This window comes from Taudactylus pleione, unplaced genomic scaffold, assembly GCF_031769625.1.
Source record: "Taudactylus pleione unplaced genomic scaffold, aTauple2 ptg000201l, whole genome shotgun sequence".
NCBI lineage: Eukaryota > Metazoa > Chordata > Amphibia > Anura > Myobatrachidae > Taudactylus > Taudactylus pleione.
In genome coordinates, this window is record NW_028284603.1 from 16,939,330 (window position 1) to 16,964,183 (window position 24,854).

The following is a 24,854-nucleotide window of genomic DNA, read 5'->3' on the forward strand; positions in this document are numbered from 1 at the left end:
TGCCAGTGTTGGTTTTAAATATAGGGGGAAAACAATTGCGTAGGGGTCCCCCTATATTTAAAACCAGCACCTGACCCAAACCAACCAGGGTGTAATGCCACAGCCAGGAGACCCTATTACCGGGTCGCCATGGCCAAAGCATTCTCACCCCAAGTTGGTCAGGCCAAGCCAGGGATCTGAAGCCCGGGGCTCTTCCCCGCACCCCTGAAGCGGTGGGTACGGGGGTAATAAAGTGTTAAATAGTAGAAAACTATTGTATTTTACAGTGGAACTACAGGAGCCAGCATGCCTGCCCTTTGGCACTTGTGGAACTACAAGTGCCAGCAGGCGGACAGCACCCGTACCCCCACTGTAAAATAAATAGTTAAAAAACCATAGTACACACACACACCGTATCTAGTAAAACTTTATTCCATACACATAACCCACTCACACATACTTACCTGTACCAGCCGGTCTGTCCTCTTCTCCCATGTAGATTCCACGGATGTATCTGGAAAAAAGATCCCATACTCACCGCTATCCTGGTGCTGCTCTCCATAGCCTCCACATTCTTGGCAAAAAAATAAAACGATTTACGCGAACCATGCCGAACAGGTTTAAGTATATGTTGTCACATATACTTGCACCTCGTGAAATGACATGTAGCGGCTGCTCATTTGCTGGTTACATGTGGGAAGCACTGTAAAATACAATCATTTACTACTAATTAACACTTTATTACCCCCGTAGCCACCGCTCCAGGGTGCGGAGACAAGTCCTGAGCTTCAGACCAAGCCTGGGGTTTCGGGAGATGGGGACCCCATTTTTAGGGGGGTCCCCACCTCCCCTGAGATCCCCGGCTTGGGTTGAGAATGCTTTGTCCATGGAGACCCATAGGGTCTCCTGGCTGTGGCATTACACCTCGGTCGGTTTTGGGTCTGGTGCTGGTTTTAAACATAGGGGGACCCCTGCGCAATATTTCCCCACCTATATTCAAAACCAGCACTGGTGCTGGTTCCTAAAGTATGGTGGAACCCTACTCGTATTGTTCCCGTAATTGTTGGAACCAGGACTAGCTGACCAGTCCGGGGCTGGTTATGCTTTTTTGGGGGGGGACCCTACGTCATTTAAAAAAAAATGAACCTTTCTTTTCCAGGTATAACACAAGCAGCCTTCGCATATCTCACTGATATGTGCAGGCTGCTAGCTTGGGAGAGATTTGCAGAGAGAAAACATTGCAATCTCGGTGAGTAATCTCATCTAAACTTGCAACTCTGGGGAGATATCTCGATCTGCTTTAACATCGAAAAACTCACTTTCAGCTAAACTCACTTCTTAGTAAATTTACGAGATGAAAAACGGGAAAATAATCCGAGACTCGGCGAAAATCGAGATTAAAAAAACAAAACTCGACCAAACTCAAATCTTAGTAAATTTACCCCCTAGACTTCTCTGTTCTTTATCTATTAAGTCAACAAGTACTTCAGCAGGGTCCAGTTGGCAAACTACAGACTTGCACTGAACGCAGAAGCTGTGCAGCCAACATTATCACTAAACAAAGCTCTGTAAGGGAAATTTTAAGTCCTTTTCCTAAAAGTATGGAGACCCTTCCATTGAAAACCAGAAGGAACTGACATTGGAAGCAAGAAAGGGAAAGTCTTTGAATATTTCAGTTTGCTTTTCTAACATAAAGGTTGATTGTCAACATTTGGAAATGCCAGTTGCCTCTTCCTATATTATACACTAGCTGGGATACACAGCGTTGCCCAGGTTGAAGCCTGGACTCCATTCAATTGATCCTGAAAAGGACCCCACTGTTTGCTAACATGCACTAAAAAAGTGCAAACAGTGGCGTAACTACCATGAGTGCAAGGGGTGTGGCTGCTATGGTGCCTGAGCTGTCTCTGTGGCCCGCCGATACCCCTGCACCCAGTCACACACACAAGGTGAGTAGGTCCAGTCGGGCCCATCAAGGGGGGCCTGGGTGTCAACAATGTTGATTTGGTGCTAGGTGTAAAATGTGTTCACTAAAAAGGTAGCAATAGTGTGCATATGCAGAGCATCAACTATTGTAAGAGTATTTAAAATCTGCACCCAAAATCATAACTAGACATTTTGGTGCCCTGTGCCAAAAAAAGTGTTGGCGCCCCCCATTTAAAAAAAAAGGGAACTTAGGCGAAAAATGGATGTGGCTTCTCTATAATGTTACAAAAGAAGCAACATGAAAATGTATATAGCTCCCACATACTTTCTCTCTGATGTTCTGCTACATATGCTCCTAGCTCCACTTCAGACCCCGAAATGGGCATGAAAGCTTATTTTTCTCTCCTTTATCTGGTCTCTATTATCCCCCATACTTTTGCATTATCATACTAATACTAATACATTTCTCCATCTATAATATAAACCACAGACATTACCCCAGAACATTTCCCAATATTGAATCTCCTCAATGTGGGAACATCTCTCCCACATTGGGCACGATTCTATTCAACGTGATGTAAATAGCGCCGGGAGTGAGCTCCCGGAGCTATTCAATACACCGCGCTGCCAAGTTCGACTAATGATTTCTTCTCTCATCCCTCCTGGGATGAGAGAAGAAATCCGACAAAAGTCCCGGCGCGAGGCTGTTTTCTGCCCTTCGCGCCTGGCGCCGGGAAGTTAGGTCGGGGAATGTCCGTTATCGCACCTAAAAACCCTGTTTAAGGCGCGAGAACGAGCCTTCCCCGACCTAACATCGCGATGAATTGAATAGCTCCGGGAGCTGTCTCCCGGCGCTATTTACATCGCGTTGAATAGAATCATGCCCATTGAAACACCAACACTGCCCCTTTGGCCATTTTTGAACTAGCAGCAAAACTGGTTGCTAAATTGCTAACTGGGCTCCAGACACCTAAAAGGCCCCTTTGACACTGACCTATTTGGGCGCCTCGGGTGACTCAAGGTCCAGGCCCTCTCAACTGTGCATTCGTTTTTACTGCGAGCAGGGAGAAGGAGGTGGGAGTATAGAAATGATAGGTCAGGGCACAGGGTGGAGGAAGAGGCGGAAGTACGGGGAGGAAGCGGAGATGGCAGAACAGGGAGTAAAAGGCGACAGCATAGGAAAGTAGAGGCGGCACAGAAGGAGGCGGCACAGAGAGGACAAAGATAAGTGAAGCGCTGTCTGTCAAGCAGTGTTAAATGAGATATAAAATAATCAAACCATTTAATACCAGATTCATATAACACACAAAAAAAACACATATATGAAGTATACGAGATGTAGTTAAACTGACGTCCATCGGGATGCCGGCTAACGAAATCCCGGCACCGGAATCCCCTGAACCGTAGACAGGACACTGACACTGTAATCTCGACAAGAGGGGATATGCAGATGCTGGGATCCCGACAGCTGGCGTCCCAATTGTAAGTACAGCAGGTGCCCTTAGCTTTTAGCCACGAGGGAAAGGGGAGGGTTTGGTTTAGGCACCCAGGGGGTTTTAGGGGTAGGCTGCAGGATGGGAGGGTTAGGGTGCGGGGTAGGGAGGGTTAGAATTAGGGTGCAGAACAGGAGGGTTAGGGGGTGAAGGAGGGAAGGTTAGGGAACTTACGTGTCCCCTGTGGGATGCTGCTGTCTGTCTTTTGACAGCCGACATCCCGAGTGCCGGGCTCCCATCACCAACCCGAAGTATCCAAACTATAACCATACAACGTTAAAATTAATGCATGGAGTAATGAATCTGCTTTCTCATAATCAAACCAGTGCTGTTTCTAAGGGGTCTATGTACTACACATTGGAGAGAGATAAACTGGATGGAGATAAAGAGCCAACCTATAATCTCCTGTCACTTTACAGGCTGTGTTTGAAAAATGACAGTTGGGAGCTTATTGGTTGGTACTTTATCTCCGTCCACTTTATCTCTCGCCAAGGCTTAGTACATAGACCCCAGAATGCTAGTCCAATAAAGTTAGTAAATGGAAGTATGTAGCAGCTGTATAGTCACTTGTCCAGAAGATTGTAGTTAGGTTAGTAAGCAAAAATATATTAAATGTAGTTATACTACTGTAGTTAATAGTCCATAGCAGCTTAATGCAACTTCCAATACTATCAAAAATTAAGAAACATTACATTTTGGACAGGATGCATCAATCAACATAAAGTGCACATAAAAAGTTAATGGCAGGAATTGCAAATGACTTGAGCATAACGCTCCCTCATCCCACTTCCTCCATGTGTTGTATAGTCCACCGTGCCTGTTACAATAGAACTCCCTGGAGGCTAATGCTGCAAATATATCACACTTGTAGTTGTCTGTAACAGGGGCTGAGGCTTGAATTAACGTGATCAGCTGTTAAATGCTAGTGTACAACTTGTTCTGTCTCCAGAGATCTGCAGCTTGGATTCAGGCTTCTGAGGCACGGAGCTGTCAGCTCTTGTCAATGGCAGAGGCTGGAGCTGTGTGGATGATCTCTCTCAGCCCGATGCTTACCCGCATTGATGCCGCTTCTCAGACTCACAACTGAAGTGCGGTTATGTTGAGGCACCAATGGTAGGTAAGGGCAGACCCAACTCTCCCTAGCACTAGATGGCCTGGCTAACTGCAGGAGTCATTCTGGCTGTGCAGCCCCTGTGCTGTTGGTTCACAGGGAGGGGGCACGGGGAGGAGGAGAATGAAGCAGCGTGGGGAGGTGGAAAAGCAGGCGGCACAGGTAGGTAGAGAAGGAGACACAATAAATGGAATAAAATATCTGAAAATTATAGCTGCTAATGTAATTTTCAATAAAGTAATCTGCAAATTTTGAGAAGAAGCCCATTAATTATTTAAACCATACAGTTACAAATCCTGGACAAATGGTCATGTTTGTCATATTGCATCTACCTTTTGGAAGAGTGCAGATAGGTGTACATTGTTTCTCTCGTCTTACTGTACATTTAGACCAAAATTGTCTTTGCACTGTCACAGTATACAAAAGGATAGAGTAACAATGTTAATTACACTATTCTGTTTTGTTTGTTTTATTTCTCTTTGATCAAGGGAGAAAAGCCTAAGTTGTATTGAAGATGGTCTTGCAAAATACAGTACATTGACGCCCCAGTAAAGTTAAGTAGTATATGTTGCCTATCAAACACACACAATCTTGGCAAAGCTCAGAATGAAAAGTGATGCACCCTTATGTTGTATATTAAAAAGGACATGCACAGTTAAACAAACCAAGCACATCAGCTACATGGACTGCCACTGTTGTGGCTGAAGTGCTTGGTTTTTTTTTTGGTCCCCACAAAATAAAACATCTTGGTGGTTTGGTTAAACTAAGCTACCGATGGGCTTAAAGCTAACATAGTTGGAATATCACTTGTATAACTGTGTGTAACTGAGTTTATAAGTGAAGCACAACAGAACTAGGCGTGGGAAAAACAGCGGCTGCTGCATCGCAGCACTTCGAATACAGAATCAGACTCAGTTGCACACAGATATACAAGTGTTGCATATCAAACTAATCAGTGCAGTCTCTGGAGGCATCCGGGGGACTAAAACGCATTTTCAGGTAAAAAGGAGCAATAAGCATGCTTGGCGCAAACCGAATCGCATGGGATCTGACATGCCAATAGGGGCTGTTTGGTGTGACTACAGCAATAGTGTATGTGGATGCATCTGTAAATTATTTTGGAGTACAGCTAACAGGAATATGACAACACCCAGAGTAAGTTCCCACCATGGCCCTAACTGTGCGGAGTTTGTATATTCTCCCTGTGCTTGCGTGGGTTCCCTCAGGGTACACTGGTTTCCTCCCACACTATAAAAAATATAGTAGTAGGTTAATTGGCTCCCACCAAAAATGAACCCTAGTTTGGCTCCCACCAAAAATTAACCCTAGTTTGTATGTGTGTGCGTGTACATGTGGTAGGGAATATAGATTGTAAGCTCCACTGGGGCAGGGACTGATGTGAGTGGCCAAATGTGCTATGTAAAGCACTGCAGAATATGTGTGCACTATATAAATAACTGGTAATAAAAAAATAAGTAACAATAAGTACAGTAATATACACTGCCTCTTCAAGACACATACTTTTGAAATACTATTTAAATTTAATTTTTTTCGCAATTATTTATTTTTAAGTGGAATAGAGGTCTTTTTTAGGGTGCAGTTCACTAAGAGACAGCATAATATACTATTGTTTGGACAAATAATCTTGAAAACACACAGTTACTGCCCTCATACACAAGTGACAAAATAAATTATATACTGCAGTGTAGATTGGATACCCTTGCGAAAAAACATTTACAACAGCCTGTTTGCAGCAATGAATTGAAGGTGCTACTATGACAAACAAACACACAGTAGCCTGTTTGCAGTATGCAATGCACTGGACTGCAGTTGCTAGCTATTGTGTCTAACAAACAGAGATACATACATAGTGATAAAGAAGTCTGCGGTCACCCTTCAAACCCACTCCATCTACCTAACTGTACTACAATTCTCTCTAATCTGTTGGCATCCTAATGGCGACTTTTGAAGAGCAACTACAGCCCACAACCTCTCCCTCCAGTCTCCTGTGTGCAATGACGTCTGATAACGAGGAAGGGATTCTTATATGCAATCCAAGACACGTGTGATCATAGATTTCTGGGAAAATTAAGTTTGGAGATCCGAACTTGGCGAGAAGACCCGAGCCGGGACTGGGTTCTCATCGGAAACACCAAGTTTGGGTTTCTGCAAAACTGAACTGCTCATCTCCAATATAAATAGCTGTAAATGATTTGTTGAATAGTGCCAAGTATTTTAAAACTATTATTTCAATACTTGAATATAGATATATGGATCCGTCACAATCAGTGTGTCTCTTCTTTGACAAAAAATACATATAAAAGCCATTCAAAATTTTGTAAATCATTCATTAAACAGCAGTTATATATTATATGTCACTTGGATAATGTATTTTATGACATGCAGAAGTGCAATCCTCAGATTAGCCCTATTGATTATAACTATTATAATAATAATACGTGTATTGGCATTATGAATTAGTGGCAACTTACAAAACCAAATTAAATCAAGATCATCAAAGTTGGGATCAATGCTTTTTGTGTCTCCAGTGACTGTTCTGTAACCTGTGGCAGACTGTAAGCACCATGCATATGGCATCACATGAATTCTCTGCTTGGTTAAAAAAAAATAGGACATGAAAATATTCCTAATATATTAAAAATTTTAGCAGGGTACTATGCTAAAATTATCTTAATACTGGAGGTTCTAAGTTGGTTATTCAATGAACTACAGTAGCTATTAGGAATTGTTAGCGGCCATTAACATGAAAGGCTGTTATGAACTGCTTACAGATTGTGCAATTCAGTGAATAACCCCCTTAGGTGTTGGAAAGGTTCATATGCATTTCAGACTGTTGGGTTGGGGGGAATGTACACTGTTTATATCTTATGTTATGTAATCTTGTGAAGAAGCAAATATATATATATATATATATATATATATATACAGCGTATAGAGAAGGTGGTGCAGCACTCTAGGCGTCTTAGAAATGAAGAACTCTTATGCAGCATATGTGAAAAAGGCAACGTTTCAATGCCGTTTATTGTGGCATTTTCGTCAGGCTAAAGACAAACAATTACATCTTACCTTAAATACGACCCCGTGAAGTGAACGCCGGAAACGGGACCACATGCCCGTTCAATCAGCGCACAAAGGATGACGTCATCAAAAGATGCGTCATCAAAGTGCTACCATCACCATAGATACAAAAAAAATAAAATAAACCAACACAACAAAAAATATGGGTAATAAGAACAAAGCGCATGTATATAGATAGAATAAATGATCATGTCAGGGACATAAAGCCATGGAATAATATTATATATGGCCAATAATTATAAAGTAAACAACAATATAAAGAGCGATTGCAAAATAAAGACCAATTAGATTTAGCATAATAATAACTTACACAAAGATAATAGGTGCAAAAGATTATAGAAAATTACTGAGTCCTAACTGCTCATTAAGTCCCAAGAGTACCCAGGCGAAAGATCCAGCGAGTTTCTAGTTGAAGCAGCTTAAGTGACCTATTACCGCCGCGAACAGATAATGGAACCTGGTCAATCATCCTATATTTCAAAGTGGTAAGAGGGTGATGAGCCTGGCAGAAATGACGTGCAACAGGCTGGTCGCTATTGCCACTAAGGAGAGATACTCTGATGGATGACCTGTGAGCTGCCATACGTTCTTTGAACATACGTTCTGTTTTCCCGATATATGACAGCCCACAGGGACAAAGCAGTTGATAGATAACAAATTTAGAACAACAAGTCAATCGCTGGCGTATAAATAATGTACGTCCCGAATTGGGATGTTGAAAAGTGTCACCCGGAATCATGTATTGACAGGTGGTACAAGTGCATTTAATGCATCCTTTCTTTGACGTTAAAAAAGTTGTTTTGTTACTAGGTATGCGTGTAATATCAGATTTAACTAATATATCACGAAGGTTCCTACCTCTAGTATAGCAGGGCATCAAAGTTGAATCACTTAATCCCAATTCAGGATCGGTTTTTATAATCGGCCATAGGTTCTTGGATATACTATTAATGCCTGAACTAGCAGGATTAAATTGACATACCCAAGGGATCCTGGATGCATTGCCTGTTTTAGGATTATATTGTAATAAAGTATTGCGATCTAATTGTAATACTTTTTGTTTAGTTTGTTCCAAAAAATTAGAATGATATCCTCTTTGCTTAAATTTTTCTATCATGGTATCCATTTGTCTTTCTGCTACAATAGGGTCAGATGTAATTCTCTTAATCCTTAGTAGTTGGGAATAGGGAAGGCCACGTTTTAATGGTTTAGGATGAAAGCTACTATATTGCAATAGGTTGTTCCTGTCAGTGGGTTTAGAATACAATGCTGTGTTAATTCTACCCTCAGTTAGTGAAATTTCAACATCCAGAAAGTTAATTGAAATATTACTTATGGTATACGTTAATTTGATAGGATGAGATTTAGTATTATGTTGATCGATGATCCCAATAAGGCTATCTTTAGAACCTCTCCAGAATAATAAAATATCGTCGATATAACGATAGTAAAGGGCGATATTAGCAGCAATATGGGCATCTGTAAAGAAAATATCCTGTTCTACTTCGAACATGAATATATTAGAGTAGGCAGGGGCCACACTAGAACCCATGGCACATCCCCTGCCCTGGAGGAAAAAACGACCATCATAATAGAAAAAGTTTTTTGTTAATACCATCCGCAGTAATTCTAGAACAAGTTTCAAATCTGGACCATGGTAATCTGGATGACCCGCAAGATATTTGCCGGCAGCCGCCACGCCCATATCATGAGGGATCACCGTGTAAAGACTTTGAACATCAATACAACACATCAGAATATCATCACTAAATGTAGGCAAATTATTAAGTTTGATCAATAAACTCGTGGTATCAAGTAGAAATCTAGGGTGTGACTGAATACAAGGCTGTAAGATAGAATCCAAAAAGAGAGCCACAGGTTGAAATAAAGAATTTTTTGCCGATATAATCGGGCGGCCCGGAGGTTTCACAAGTGACTTGTGTATTTTAGGAATTATGTACAACAATGGTACGACAGGACCTATCGGAATCAGGGCATCTCTAATTTTACTTGATATCAAACCGCCTTGTACTGCACCATCCAAGAGATCAAACAGTTCTTTTTTAAAAGAAAAAGTCGGATCCCGCGGTAATTGACTGTAAGTATCAAGATCCAACAGATGGCGATCAATCTCATCCTTATAGTCTTGGAAATTAAGGATAACCAGGGCACCCCCTTTATCCGCGGGTCTAAAAATCAAGTCTTTATTGGACGCTAAAGACTGTAATGCTTTTCTCTCGTGAATAGACAAATTACTCCTTAATGTTGGTTGTTGTGAGGCATAGATATTAGTCTGATTTTCAAGTAATCTCATGAAAGTACGGATAGAGGCATTATGTGACTGTGGCTCAAAGGTAGATTTAGGGAGGAGTTTAGAGACTTGTGCGGGCACCTCATGTAAAGCTGATGGCATCGGAGGATTTTTGAAAAAATATTCCTTTAATTTCAACTGTCGATGTAGTCGGAATTTTTCAATTTCCCACTGTAAAGGATCTTGCCGATAGGTGGGTACAAATGACAGTCCTTTAGTTAGTAACTGTTCCTCATAGGTGTTTAATTTGTAGTCCGATAAATTGACTATTAAGGTCTCCGACCCCTGGGCGGTCTGCCCACTCGATTTCTGCCTCTGCCATTGCCGCCCCCGTCTAGTGTACGGGCGCCTCCGCCTCCCCCTGCACCACCTTTCCTGGTAGTAACCCCTAAAGGGCGATTATCAACAGGATTAATATGCATACTATCCGATTCACTCGCTGTAGATGTATAGCTGTTTGATGAATCAGGATCTCTCTCTATACAATGTTTACGACGAAAAAATGTTTTTTTGACACCAAAGTTACCTGGTCTATCGGTCCACCGATAGACATTATGGTTCTCATAATCTAAATCTACCTTTGTTCTTTTATCAGATTTAAATTTGATTAAGTCACGCTTATAGATATGTAGTTGCCCATTCAATTTTCTTACCAATTCTGAGTTGTATCAGCCTCAATGATGGATTTATGTATAGATTCAAAATCAGCAATTTTTGTTTTAAGGCAGTTCATTTCTTTGGTAGATTGTTCAATAATTAATAACATGAGATCCATGGAACATTTGTTAAGGATTCCCACCCATTTTTTACAAAAGGTGGGATCATTGCGCCCTATCGTGGGTGAGTTTCTTACTCGAAGCCCTCGGGGAATCTTCTTAGCGCGATGGTAATCACTGAGGGATATACAGTGGTAATAGTAGTCAATTTCCTTACGTTTAAGTTTTAACAATGTCCTATAAAGATCATCTACCGGTGTTGATTCAACTTGTTCAGCCAGAATCTCCTTATATAGGATATCATCAGCTTCAGCTTCAGAGTAACTGTGTACATCTCCTATGGTATACGTCATAAATGAATAACCACTAGCCTCATTCAAACCAGTTTCATCTGTCATGTCTTAATTTTATAAATATACGTAGTAGATCAAGAGAAAAAGCAAATAAATTGAATGATGTCAATAGATGGTATCAAAATTGATCGATATTATATCCAAAAAATGCCAAATAGATATATATCAACAAGAAAAAGAAAAATTCAAACAGTCCCAATCATATGATCAACGTATGATTAAAAGCTCGATTATTGCACATAGTCCCAAAAAAATGTATATTAGAATAAAATTCAATACATATATTGAATGAGCAGGGGATTCAATATAAACCCTCCTGCATAGGTAGGTGACGATATAAGTCCACTTCATTGAGAATCCAAATAATATATAGCAGGGAGCCTTGACAGAGTTAGCATATGAATGCTATATATGTAACTCACATAAATATACAGCAGAAGGTCCGGCTCTCCCTTAAGACATACAGCAGCATCGGGTGCCCGCACAAGGTAAGATACACAGCGTATAGAGAAGGTGGTGCAGCACTCCAGGCGTCTTAGAAATGAAGAACTCTTATGCAGCATATGTGAAAAAGGCAACGTTACAATGCCGTTTATTGTGGCATTTTCGTCAGGCTAAAGACAAACAATTAATTGTTTGTCTTTAGCCTGACGAGGGCTTCGAGTAAGAAACTCACCCACGATAGGGCACAATGATCCCACCTTTTGTAAAAAATGGGTGGGAATCCTTAACAAATGTTCCATGGATCTCATGTTATTAATTATTGAACAATCTACCAAAGAAATGAACTGCCTTAAAACAAAAATTGCTGATTTTGAATCTATACATAAATCCATCATTGAGGCTGATACAACTCAGAATTGGTATGAAAAATTGAATGGGCAACTACATATCTATAAGCGTGACTTAATCAAATTTAAATCTGATAAAAGAACAAAGGTAGATTTAGATTATGAGAACCATAATGTCTATCGGTGGACCGATAGACCAGGTAACTTTGGTGTCAAAAAACCATTTTTTCGTCGTAAACATCGTATAGAGAGAGATCCTGATTCATCAAACAGCTATACATCTACAGCGAGTGAATCGGATAGTATGCATATTAATCCTGTTGATAATCGCCCTTTAGGGGTTACTACCAGGACAGGTGGTGCAGGGGGAGGCGGAGGCGCCCGTACACTAGACGGGGGCTGCAATGGCAGAGGCAGAAATCGAGTGGGCAGACCGCCCAGGGGTCGGAGACCTTAATAGTCAATTTATCGGACTACAAATTAAACACCTATGAGGAACAGTTACTAACTAAAGGACTGTCATTTGTACCCACCTATCGGCAAGATCCTTTACAGTGGGAAATTGAAAAATTCCGACTACATCGACAGTTGAAATTAAAGGAATATTTTTTCAAAAATCCTCTGATGCCATCAGCTTTACATGAGGTGCCCGCACAAGTCTCTAAACTCCTACCTAAATCTACCTTTGAGCCACAGTCACATAATGCCTCTATCCGTACTTTCATGAGATTACTTGAAAATCAGACTAATATCTATGCCTCACAACAACCAACATTAAGGAGTAATTTGTCTATTCACGAGAGAAAAGCATTACAGTCTTTAGCGTCCAATAAAGACTTGATTTTTAGACCCGCGGATAAAGGGGGTGCCCTGGTTATCCTTAATTTCCAAGACTATAAGGATGAGATTGATCGCCATCTGTTGGATCTTGATACTTACAGTCAATTACCGCGGGATCCGACTTTTTCTTTTAAAAAAGAACTGTTTGATCTCTTGGATGGTGCAGTACAAGGCGGTTTGATATCAAGTAAAATTAGAGATGCCCTGATTCCGATAGGTCCTGTCGTACCATTGTTGTACATAATTCCTAAAATACACAAATCACTTGTGAAACCTCCGGGCCACCCGATTATATCGGCAAAAAATTCTTTATTTCAACCTGTGGCTCTCTTTTTGGATTCTATCTTACAGCCTTGTATTCAGTCACACCCTAGATTTCTACTTGATACCACGAGTTTATTGATCAAACTTAATAATTTGCCTACATTTAGTGATGATATTCTGATGTGTTGTATTGATGTTCAAAGTCTTTACACGGTGATCCCTCATGATATGGGCGTGGCGGCTGCCGGCAAATATCTTGCGGGTCATCCAGATTACCATGGTCCAGATTTGAAACTTGTTCTAGAATTACTGCGGATGGTATTAACAAAAAACTTTTTCTATTATGATGGTCGTTTTTTCCTCCAGGGCAGGGGATGTGCCATGGGTTCTAGTGTGGCCTCTGCCTACTCTAATATATTCATGATCGAAGTAGAACAGGATATTTTCTTTACAGATGCCCATATTGCTGCTAATATCGCCCTTTACTATCGTTATATCGACGATATTTTATTATTCTGGAGAGGTTCTAAAGATAGCCTTATTGGGATCATCGATCAACATAATACTAAATCTCATCCTATCAAATTAACGTATACCATGAGTAATATTTCAATTAACTTTCTGGATGTTGAAATTTCACTAACTGAGGGTAGAATTAACACAGCATTGTATTCTAAACCCACTGACAGGAACAACCTATTGCAATATAGTAGCTTTCATCCTAAACCATTAAAACGTGGCCTTCCCTATTCCCAACTACTAAGGATTAAGAGAATTACATCTGACCCTATTGTAGCAGAAAGACAAATGGATACCATGATAGAAAAATTTAAGCAAAGAGGATATCATTCTAATTTTTTGGAACAAACTAAACAAAAAGTATTACAATTAGATCGCAATACTTTATTACAATATAATCCTAAAACAGGCAATGCATCCAGGATCCCTTGGGTATGTCAATTTAATCCTGCTAGTTCAGGCATTAATAGTATATCTAAGAACCTATGGCCGATTATAAAAACCGATCCTGAATTGGGATTAAGTGATTCAACTTTGATGCCCTGCTATACTAGAGGTAGGAACCTTCGTGATATATTAGTTAAATCTGATATTACACGCATACCTAGTAACAAAACAACTTTTTTAACATCAAAGAAAGGATGCATTAAATGCACTTGTACCACCTGTCAATACATGATTCCGGGTGACACTTTTCAACATCCCCATTCGGGACGTACATTATTTATACGCCAGCGATTGACTTGTTGTTCTAAATGTTCATACATGCGCAGTAGCACTGCTGAGTCAGACTTGGCAGTGATCATTTTTTAGCAGGGTTGATAGGGTTCGTGGAGACAGATGATCTGTGGATCAGTTGTCTCCGCACTGGAGCAATGGTGAATTCCTCAGGAAATCTTGTACCCACCGCTGCTGCTCGGTGCAAGTTGGATACTTCAGTATCAGGCATCAAGTATGAAACAAATATTTGAACATACAATATCTATATAATAACATGTAATGCTGGTAGGAATGATCTTATCACGTTCGCATTTTCTGGCAGTCGGTATGAACTCTGACCTTTCCTTATGGTGTCAGTGATATCACCTTCAGCGTTTCAGGCATAACACACTTTTACAGCCCTCAAACACTTGATATTTCCTATCAGGGCCGACTCGAGGCATGTTTGAACAGTGCGGTCGAACAGGGGCGCCACTCCATAGAGGGCACACCCCTCCCAGCCATTCCCAATTTCAGCGGGACAGTCCCGTTTTTCGGGCACTGCCCCAAATGTTCTACCCAAGAGACGAAGTGTCCAGTGGGCGAGAGGTTGTGCATCTCCACCGCCGCAGCTGTGCAGTGGTGCCGGCCCCGGAGAAGAGGAATGGATGCCACGTGCATGTGCGCGGCATCCATTCAGTGCAGGACAAGGGCTGGGGGCAGCCCAGCTACTGATGTAGTGCTGGGCTCGCCCCCAGCCCGACATTAAATAACGTCATTTAGGGGGCGTGGCCAATGATAATTAGGCCACACACCCATTTATGACCACATGCGGTTAAAAGGCGACAGACTGCTGTCCTGCACAGGGCAGGGCTCCCATTGGAGCCGTCCCCGTTTCCTATACTTACTTGCCACATACCACCTCATGATGAAAACACAGACACTCCTTAAAATCAACAGAAGTGAGAGGGGTCAGCGTTCATACAAACTGTCATTGCATGCCAAAGTGATGACATAATTTCTATCAGCAGTTAATTTTATTATATAGATATTTTCCATTTACTCTTTGTTACTAGTGTATACTTTTTCTTACTATATTACATGTCGCCATTGACAGGTACAGATGTGTCCTTCCATACACAACTTTGCTGCAGTTGCGCTAAAAACCCCTCTTGGCGTGCTGTCCCATGAGACTCTGCTAGCGCTGGGTGTCTTTTTTGCGTGTTTTTTTTTTTTTACAAAAATGCATCTATGGCCCATATTCAATTTGGAGTGAAAGGTACGTTACCGGTGATGATTTATCGCCGATGATGTCATTTTCGCCATTTTCACTTATTCCCATATTCAATTTCAAAGACTTTCGCATGTGCGAAAAGTCTTTGTAAAAAAACGGGGGATAAGTTTTCACCACTGCTTAGGTGGCGAAAAAAAGTGCAGAATTGGGGTTTTGGGGTGCAGAATAAAAATAAATAGACTGCAGCCTTTGGAATGTCCCCTTAAAGTAATCTGTGTCAAAAAAAGGTAAAAAATTAGCATAGGACACCCCAAAAAAAGTGGTTTCATTTTGGGGGCAAAAAAAAATAATAATTAAGGGACAAACTTAAAAAGTAGCGAAATAGCGTCAGGGGGGGTCCCCAAGTATGTGGCAGGTGGATTTTTGAAGAATTTTTTAAAATCACTTTAGGGACTTAAAAATATGCTTGCACCCATTTTCATGTACCCCAAATTTGATGGGACTAGTTATTCCCCCCCCCCAAAAAAAGCGAAGTGCACTTCACCACTTCTTCAAGACCTGCCGCAGCTGTTTAAAAACCCCATTTACTTTCAGCAGGCCAAATCGGGTGTACCCATAGTGATCCCCTATGTCAGACCATCTTCTAGGGGGTGATAGGCTGATTTCCCCAAAAGTGACAGGACTTTTCGATACTTACCTTTCCGCCGGGTCCAGTTTTCGCTGATTCCTAATTGAATACTGGGATAAGCGGGCACACGCCCGATACTTTGGACCTCATTCAGAGTCGGTCGAAGCGGCCGCACGGTCGTACGGGAAAAGGGGCCGTATATGCAAATGATTCCCTCGCAAGTTGCGTCCCTAAGTTCGGATCGGTAGCTGGCCGACCAAGGGGAGGAAGCGGTCGGAAGACAAAAAAATACGCCCCCTTCTTGTACGCATTGCACGTCATCTCCGGGCATATAAGGATTAATCGAGACCATCGACAACCATCGGAACTGGTCGTAGAGCTTAAGGTTGACCATACCCTCTCTTAAGCTCTACGATCATGTCAGTGTAAAAACCTCCCATGTCACATGTGCCATGACGCTACTTTGTTAATTATGCACTCCCATAAACCGTATGCACTCCCACAAAACGCCGTCCGCATAATTAGGCACGCCTGCGTTCGGATCTCCACTCCCCCGTTTTCAAGCACTTTCCCCTGTTACCACCCACAAATGTCTCAATCTGTCACTCAAACTACCGACCTGGCTGCGTTCAAGGAGAGAGAAATTTCTGATCGTAGCAGCTAGTTTGCGCACGCGCATTGTGAACTTTACGCATGCGCAGTATAGCGAACATCGGTGGCGTACGACCGTGCGGCCGCTTCAACCGACTCTGAATGAGGTCCTTTATCCCAGGAAAAAACGTCGATGATGGCGAAAAGTCCGACCTCTGACTTTTTGCCTCAAATTGAATATGCCCCTAAATCGCAATGTGATGCAACTAGAAAGCACCAGAAGACTGTGCGGATTAATTTGATAGGCAACACTTGTATATCTGTGTGCGACTGAGTCTGTATACGCCGCTTTTTACATTCCAAGTGTCATTGTGCTTCATATACAGACTGCACACAGATATACATGTGTCACATATCAAATTAATCTGGCAAAAAAAGATGCCCAACACTAGCAGATAGCACAGGACCTGGCGGCTCACTCACGCCAGGCAAGTCGCGCAGCATGGTGTATTGAGGCTAGATGTATGAGGACACATCGGTATAAATTATCATCTTAAGTTTTAGTGAAAATCTGGACATTATACTACAGTTGATAACGTGTACCTATGACCTACAAACTTAGATCTTGGCAATATATTTGAGTCAAATTTGGAAACTGCACTAGAAAAATGACAATTAGAATATGACAGATTACTATCTGCACACCATTTTTCCCCCGCACCAGCTTTCATAAACGTTCTTTAAAGGGAACTGTCACATGACAAATTCTCTCAAAACTGCAATCAATTGATTCCTGATTCAATCCCTCATGGGATGCTGGTATAGAGTCACACCTGATTGATATATCTGCAGACTGTGTAGAATATATGTTCTATGCACAGACTGTCCGATGTGTTGGGACTGACGTCATTTACATGTGACCACCAAGTTGAGCTGTCAATCAAGCCTGTGCAGAAAGTGTACGGGCGGTTGGCTGACAGCCCGACCACATGCAGCACGATGGCCCAATATATCTGCATATGTCTGTGAACGACGCCATCGCTGGTACACAGTACCCAGTATTAGCCTATGGTGCCCTTATCAAATGATATGTATGCAAAATTCTTAAGACAATATAAATATTAGAGATAACACTGGTGCTTTCAGCTGGAAGGTAGGAAGTAAATCAATTGTATTGAAAATATAGCCATTTCAAATATTATTGATTTACATTTAAAGAGAAAAAAAAACACCATTTAGAGAAGAGAACCTTTCTTTAAAAAAAAAATCTGGATATTATTGTGGAGAGAAATATTTTTGAAGCCATACAAAGGCACCATCCTGGTCACATGATCACTACACAAGAGTGGAAGCTTGCCAAGTTTAGAAATTGACATCATTTTGAAACTGATAATACAATATTTACTAAGTATGGTTAGTGGCAGTAATTTCAAAACCACCGTTGCTGCCCGTCAGTTTATAAACCCCTATGCGGAGTTTTTAAGCACTGCACTAAACCCTAAGATCTGTGCAGGCTTCTATACTTATAACAGCAAAGAAAAAAAAAAAAAGAAAAATTAAAAGGAAAAGTGTGCCACCCCCCACCCCCTCCAAATTAATAGGCCTTTACGCGACCCTGGTAATGGTAAAAATCAGTGTGGAGATCCCCCCCACTATGATTCCAATCAGCTCTAAGCCAGTTGGCAACAGGGCTGGGTTCCCTAGGGGAGTCGGACCTGCAAAAACGTGCAGGCCCATCTCCTAGCTATACCCAGCCATGGGTGCATTGAGTGTGTGGTTAATAATATAATGTAAATAACAGAGTTAATATTGTTCTTTAAAGTGCAGTAAAGGTCCAGCTAGCTCTGTCTTGTCCGATTTCAAGGGCTGCCAGGGCATGTTGTCACTTGGATAACCATAAGTACCAACATGCCCTGGCAGACATGACCCACTGGCACCTTTGAATTTATTTCAAGTAAAACAGTACATACACAAACACACACACACACACAGAACTGGGTAATTGAAAAAAACCCCAACACTTCACATTTTATTACTTGCTAAAAAAGGTCCTTCCATGTAGACATCTTGGTACTTGGCAAAAAAAAAAAATAGTCATAAAGATTGATCAACTGTTTCCAATAGAAAGCCCAGGCTGGCCTAGGAATGAATAGGAGCACTCTGATTGGTTAAAGAGTGGGAGCTGCTGTGCTCTAGCCATACTTTCCTATTGTAAAACTCCATAATCTCCAAAGAAAAACAAAACCTGCAGCTTAGTAATATGAGTTGGGTACAGGATGGCGGCGCTCGGGATCCCAGCGGTCAGAATCCGGACGCCGGCATTCAGATAGTGTTAGGATACCGACACCTGTCGGTAAGTATCCTAACCCTACCCCTAAATCTAAACTCCCCACCCCACAGCCTAAACCTAACCTCCACTCCCCAAGCAGCATAAACCAAACCTCCTCCCCTTAGTGCCTAACCCTAACCCTCCTGCTAACTCCAATACCTACGGTTGACATGTCCGCGATCGGGATGCTGGCGCCGGGATTCTGAGCGCCAGCATCCCGACCACCGGGATTTAAACTACATCCCAGTAATATACCACAAGATGTTCAAATGGAGCACAATGGGCCTGACGACTTATTTTTTTCGGTTATCTATTTTTCTTATTTTACCGCTGACCAATCCAGGCACTTGGCCCAACCATTAAGCCTCTAGATCTCTGTCAGATTTCACCATACATATACAAAGATGTGTACGACCAAATCTGAGCATCCTGCACATTCTGTAATCAAGCCAAAGATTTGGATATGGCAGACTTCATTAGAGTGGTCAAAAAATTAATGAGGCCCTTAACACACTTCTTTGCAGCCAATTAGAGTTAAAACAGCCTAATTGGCCATCAAAATTGATGTGGGTAAGAGCAGCAAACATTTTGGACACTGCCATAAAATAATTGATATTTGTGCATATTATTATATCTTTTCCTATGATATCAACTTGGATTTCAAGTAGCCCCTTAAAGAAAATAAAAGTATAAAAGTATTCTTATATTCAGTAGCATTCAAGATAGTAGTTCATTTTAAAAGCCAGAAATGTTTACAATAGAATACTGTACTCCTTTTTGTGTTATTCATTAGTGTCTACCTATAAATAATGACTATAGTATGACTGATACCAGTGGCTTTATGTAAGCAAGCTTAGAAATCACAGATAAGTGCTTTTGACCTAAATCTTGTAGCGCCTGGATCTGACATATAACCTCACAGCTGTGAAATTGTGTTTGAGATTTAGCAGTTTGAATCTGCCAACTGACCCAGCCATAAAACAACTAGAGATAAGGATTTAAGGTATGATATGACACAATTAGACATTAGCCTTCTGTTTGTTTCAATGCATTTTGCTTTTAGATTAGCCTAACATTTGTGTTTGATTTGTTTATAGTTATTTTACAAGCTTGTTTACTCGGGAATTAAATGTGCCCTTTACCTAATGCTTCATACAAATAGCACCGCTATAAACGCGAAGCGTGTTTATTTGATTTATTTTTAATTTTTTTTTCTACTATGAAAACTCTAATAGACAATTCTTCTGTTAAACCCTGCTAGACATGTGGAGATAAAGGATGGTTTAACAGCAAAAACTAATCACATATAAAAATAGCTGTTTAGAAGCAGCACACCTAAGGATTTCTTTAATCAAACGTTTGTTACCTGCCAAAAAGACCATGATCTCTTCAAAATGCAATGTGGATTAAAGTATTATCTGTCGCAAGCAGAGAACCAACCTTGGAGTGGAAGTTGGAAATGTGCTCATCATAATTTTCATGTCTTTGGATACAAAAGCCAGCCGCCTCTGCTAGATTGCAAAACTGGTTTAAAGTGTTCCCTCTTGGTGGAGCAAATACCATCGCTTTCCCCTGTAAGGATAAAATAGAATGAAAAAATAGTCGAAGCAGGTTGTTGTATAAATACTTCGAAAATCAGCATGGTCCAATCATAAGCTTTGGTATACTGGGCCCCATTCAGACCCGCTTGCTAGGAAGCGTTCGCACGCAGACTGCCGATGTTTGCATTGTGCGCATGCGTACACATTGCAGTGCGCGAACCAGTCCGAGCAATCGGGATGCGTTTGCTCGCTGCGCATAGACTGCCCACCTGAGTGACAGGACAAGCTGTTTGTTGATGGTGACAGGGGTAGGTCAATTAAAACGGGGGAGTGGAAGTGCGAACGCAGGCGGGCCCAAGCATCTTAACGCCGTTTCAGAGGCGTGCATAATTAAGACACAGCGTCATAGTACATGTCCCCTGGCTGAATTTTACACTGAAGTGCTCACAGTAGGGTATGGTCAACCACAAGCGCTGCGTTCACTTCCGATGGTACTCTGTGGTACCGATGGCTGCATACACTTCCTGGAGATGACGTGCATAAGTGGGGTTCTTAAGACAAGCTGGTGGGCGTCTATATACACAGGGTGATCGCACACCAAGACATAGTAGGCGTGCTAATGCCTTGCCGTGCGATCGCCTATCTTGCTGTTAGTTTGCCGGATTTGCATACACATCTAGCGAGTGAACGCATCTAGCGAGCGGGTCTGAATCGAGCCCACAGTCTTTACTGCTCAAGTTGTTAAAGTGTGAGCAGTGTTTTTCTGCCTGCTGATACTCATTCACAGGGCAGTATCAGGGCTCAAATGGACCCTGTGCCAGCCCCGCCCCCTTAGTGCCAGCATTATGTCATCGAGAGCATGACATCATTAGTCTGTGCGGATTGGGGCGGGGATGCCAGCTGCAGTAAGTGCACCGCTGACTTGGTGTGTCCTGATGACGCTGCAGATCAGCTAATCACACATCCGGATGCCTGTCTGGAGCGTCAAAAGGACACTCCAGTGGCGCAGCAGCAGCGATCCTGGCTGCAGGTTGCCGTTCCCATGCTGCTAGCCAAAAGTAAGGTCCGTGGGACGGAGACGGTGCTGCCCACAGAGCCCTGCCCTCTCTGTGGTGGGACCGGTCGCACACCTCTATAGTCATTCTTAAAACTACTGAAAACAGGTAGAAACCCGTAAATATTGAAAAAGAAAAATAATAAAATAAGCATCTTTTGACTTTTATGTAACTATGACCTGAAAACACGGGAAGGAAGTAATTTTGTGAGCATATGCTGTATTTATTATAAAGCAGCCACTCTGGGAGGTCCTCAGTGCAGCTCTCTGAAGTCAGCGGTAGGAGGGACTTGCGCCATAACCCCCAAACCCCGCAGAAAGATGATGCTGTGTAATCACGTACAGCATGCTGACGTGAATAGTGTCATCAACCTGGGTTCCACCCACCACTATTCTGCCTGGCCCATCTTCACGAAGATTGTCATACTCTCTCAGGTGTCGGCGAGACCAACCACAGTTTCTGAAGCCTTCCAGACCTTTTGGGACTACAGTAGTAACATCAATGACAATGTAGCTTTGGGGTGTGGCCAGTTAACACAGGGGATGAGGCCAGCCCCTACTGAGGCTTGGACAGACATTAGAGACTATATAACTGACCCTTTAATAGAGTTTAATTCGAGTGCACAGTCTGGAACCTGACATTAGAGGAAGTGGTGGGGCCCTCAGGCAGTAGGGCCCACCGGGGATTTCCCCTGTACCCCTGTGGGCCAGTCCAAACCTGGAAGCTGAGGAATCCATATTTGCACACTCATGCTAATGCCATTATCCGTATTGCTTCAAGTGTGAAGCTGCACTGCTCACTGTTCTTCTGTCCACAGCCACAACTTTCAGCATTAGTATTGCCACTTGCAAGCCTCAAACTAGCATGGAACTCTAGCTACATGCCCACATTCCCACAAGAGGTATTTCTTGCATTGCCACCCAGAAACACTCGCTTTACACAAGGGAGTGATACGACCAATAGCTATCCGACTTAAAATCATAAGGAGATAACTAAAAATGCGTAACTTCTTTTCTGTGCACGCGCAATTTCCTAAGCCGCATCTGACTCAGAATCAGGCAATCAAGGTCATTCATTTGTTATAACTCAAATTTCAGATGATGAAAATATAATAGAGAAGTGTGAATGCTAGAATAGTATAATGTTAATATTTGTATCAGCAGCTGAGAATAATGTTCATAAACCGTAATACATATTGAAAAATATTTCCCATTGGAGTTTCTGTAGATAATATTTGTGTAATCAGGGCCTGATTCAGACCCAGACGCTATGCTGCGCTCCCATTGAGCGATTTTTCGCAATCTGCACATGCGTATGAGTTGCAATGCGTGTGCGCGAACCAGCCAGTGCGATGGGAAAGTGCTCGCCCGTAGCTCGCAGTCGGGCCGCTATTTTGAGTGACAGATAGTGCCGTTTGTGGGTGGTGACAGGGGAAGGTGCTTGTAAACGGGGGTGTGGATGTGCGAACGCAGGCATGCCCGACCGTCACAACGGCGTTTAATGGGTGTGCATAATTAGCAAAGTAGCGTCATTACACACGTGACTGGGTTGTATTTTAGCCTGAATTGCTCGCAATGTTGTGGTGGGAAAAGGCTACCACAAGCGCTGCGAGCTGCTCCGATGGCTCTCGATGTTCCCAACAACTGCCGGAGATGACGTGTTGTGAGTGGCAAAGGGGCATCTTTATACAGGCGCGAATGCATAGTGCGGCCGCTCGCTATTACTTAGTGGACGGCTTTACGCCACGCAGTGCAAGCACATGATTTAAATAGCCGGCCCCTTTTAGCCAGCGAGCGGACGCAAATAGCGTCCGGGTCTGAATCAGGCCCTCAGTGCAGATATCAGAATGCTCACACTATGTTACTCATCACACCTATCTGCCGCACTTACAGTAGACTGACGCTGATGCTACCGATGTGGAGAACCCCTCCTGTCTGCCTACATGTTGGGGCACCATCATTTCCTCTGTATGCCTCATGGAATGGATAGAATGGGATAGTCTCACTGTAAGAGCAGGTCACACTTTGGGCCTGTTTCGGAGGTGGATGCAGACAGTCAACCATCTGTGACTTTACGCAAAGCCCGCCTCAAATCCCTTCCCTGGGCGCCATCGGTCACATGACTGAGTATGGTCTCCAATGTGACAGATTAAGCATCTGTGTGCACAACCACTTCAGTGACAGGCCCGCGACACTCCTATAAAACGCCCATAAGGGGCACCATTTCCGTGCATCTGTTTAGCCTCCTGCCAGTCACCGCCCAGGAACATCTAGCACTTTTCCAAGACAATTCTGGTACCATTGGCACTGCATGCTACTCTCAAACAGACCCTTCGTTCCAGTGCTCCTGTGCTCTTAGCTGCTGTGAAAAATCTTCCATCCTACAAACACGGTTCTACTAGGAGAAGAGGAATTATCTATTAAAGACTTTAATACAGAAAATACAGTATTTAGGAAAGCATCCATGAAGAGATCTGCTTTCACATAATGGATTCCATAGTAGAAGTACAGGGGTTGGGTATGGGATGCTGGCACTCAGGATCCCGGCGGTCAGTATCCAGATGCCAGCATCGTGACAGGGTTAGGATACCGACACCTGCAGGTAAGTAACCTAATCCTACCCTAACCCACCCTCCCACAGCCTAACCATAACCCTCCCTCCCGCAACCTAACCCTCCCCCCTGCAGCCTAACCCTCCCCCTAGTGCCTAACCCTAACGTCTAACCCTAACCCCAATACTTACCGATGGGACACCGGCAGACGGAATGCTGACAGCCGGGATATGAACCACATCCCAAGTACAGTAGACAATGGAAGACTAAAATGCGTGGTGGTTATAAGTGAGGATGGGAGTTAGAGGTCAGTGGCAGAGAGGGGAGCACAGGTATAATGGTACACAGAGGTGTAGCAGTGTGTGGAGAGCTTTGCAGGTAAACCACATTTTACAGTGTATTGTGATAGAAGCAGGTAGCAGGTGCACTGACTGGCAAAGAGTGATACCAATAGTTAAGTTAGCAAGGAAAATCAGACTGGTAACCTTGTTCAGGGTGGACTGAAGTGAAGCCAGATTGCTTAATGGAAGGCCAATTAGTAGGGTGTTACAACGCATAATAAGAAAAATGTTTTAATTGTCTCAACAGTGACATATCAACAAAAATGGGAGATATTTTTGAGATGTAGCGATATGTTTTTAAAAGGGAGTGAAAGACACAGAGATCGCCAAACAGCGCGATACCCCCTCCCCCATGCACTCAAGAGACGGGAAGAATCCTTTTGTTTTCTCTTAAAGAATACAAAAAGATAATAAAAAGTGCGTATGACACAACATAATTTAATAAGACGTAAATAAAATGTGAAAACATTGATTCTTTATGAA

The 24,854-nt window shown here is 42.5% G+C and overlaps 1 protein-coding gene across 1 annotated transcript in view; it reads right to left on the minus strand.

Moving 5' to 3' along the window:
* CAMKMT (calmodulin-lysine N-methyltransferase) overlaps positions 1 to 24,854 on the minus strand; it is a 531,467-nt gene that overhangs the window by 19,221 nt on the left and 487,392 nt on the right. Inside the window, exon 10 of the mRNA XM_088477271.1 lies at positions 20,324 to 20,455. Within this exon, the coding sequence (XP_088333397.1) occupies positions 20,324 to 20,455 (132 nt within the window). The remainder of the gene's footprint in view (positions 1 to 20,323; positions 20,456 to 24,854) is intronic.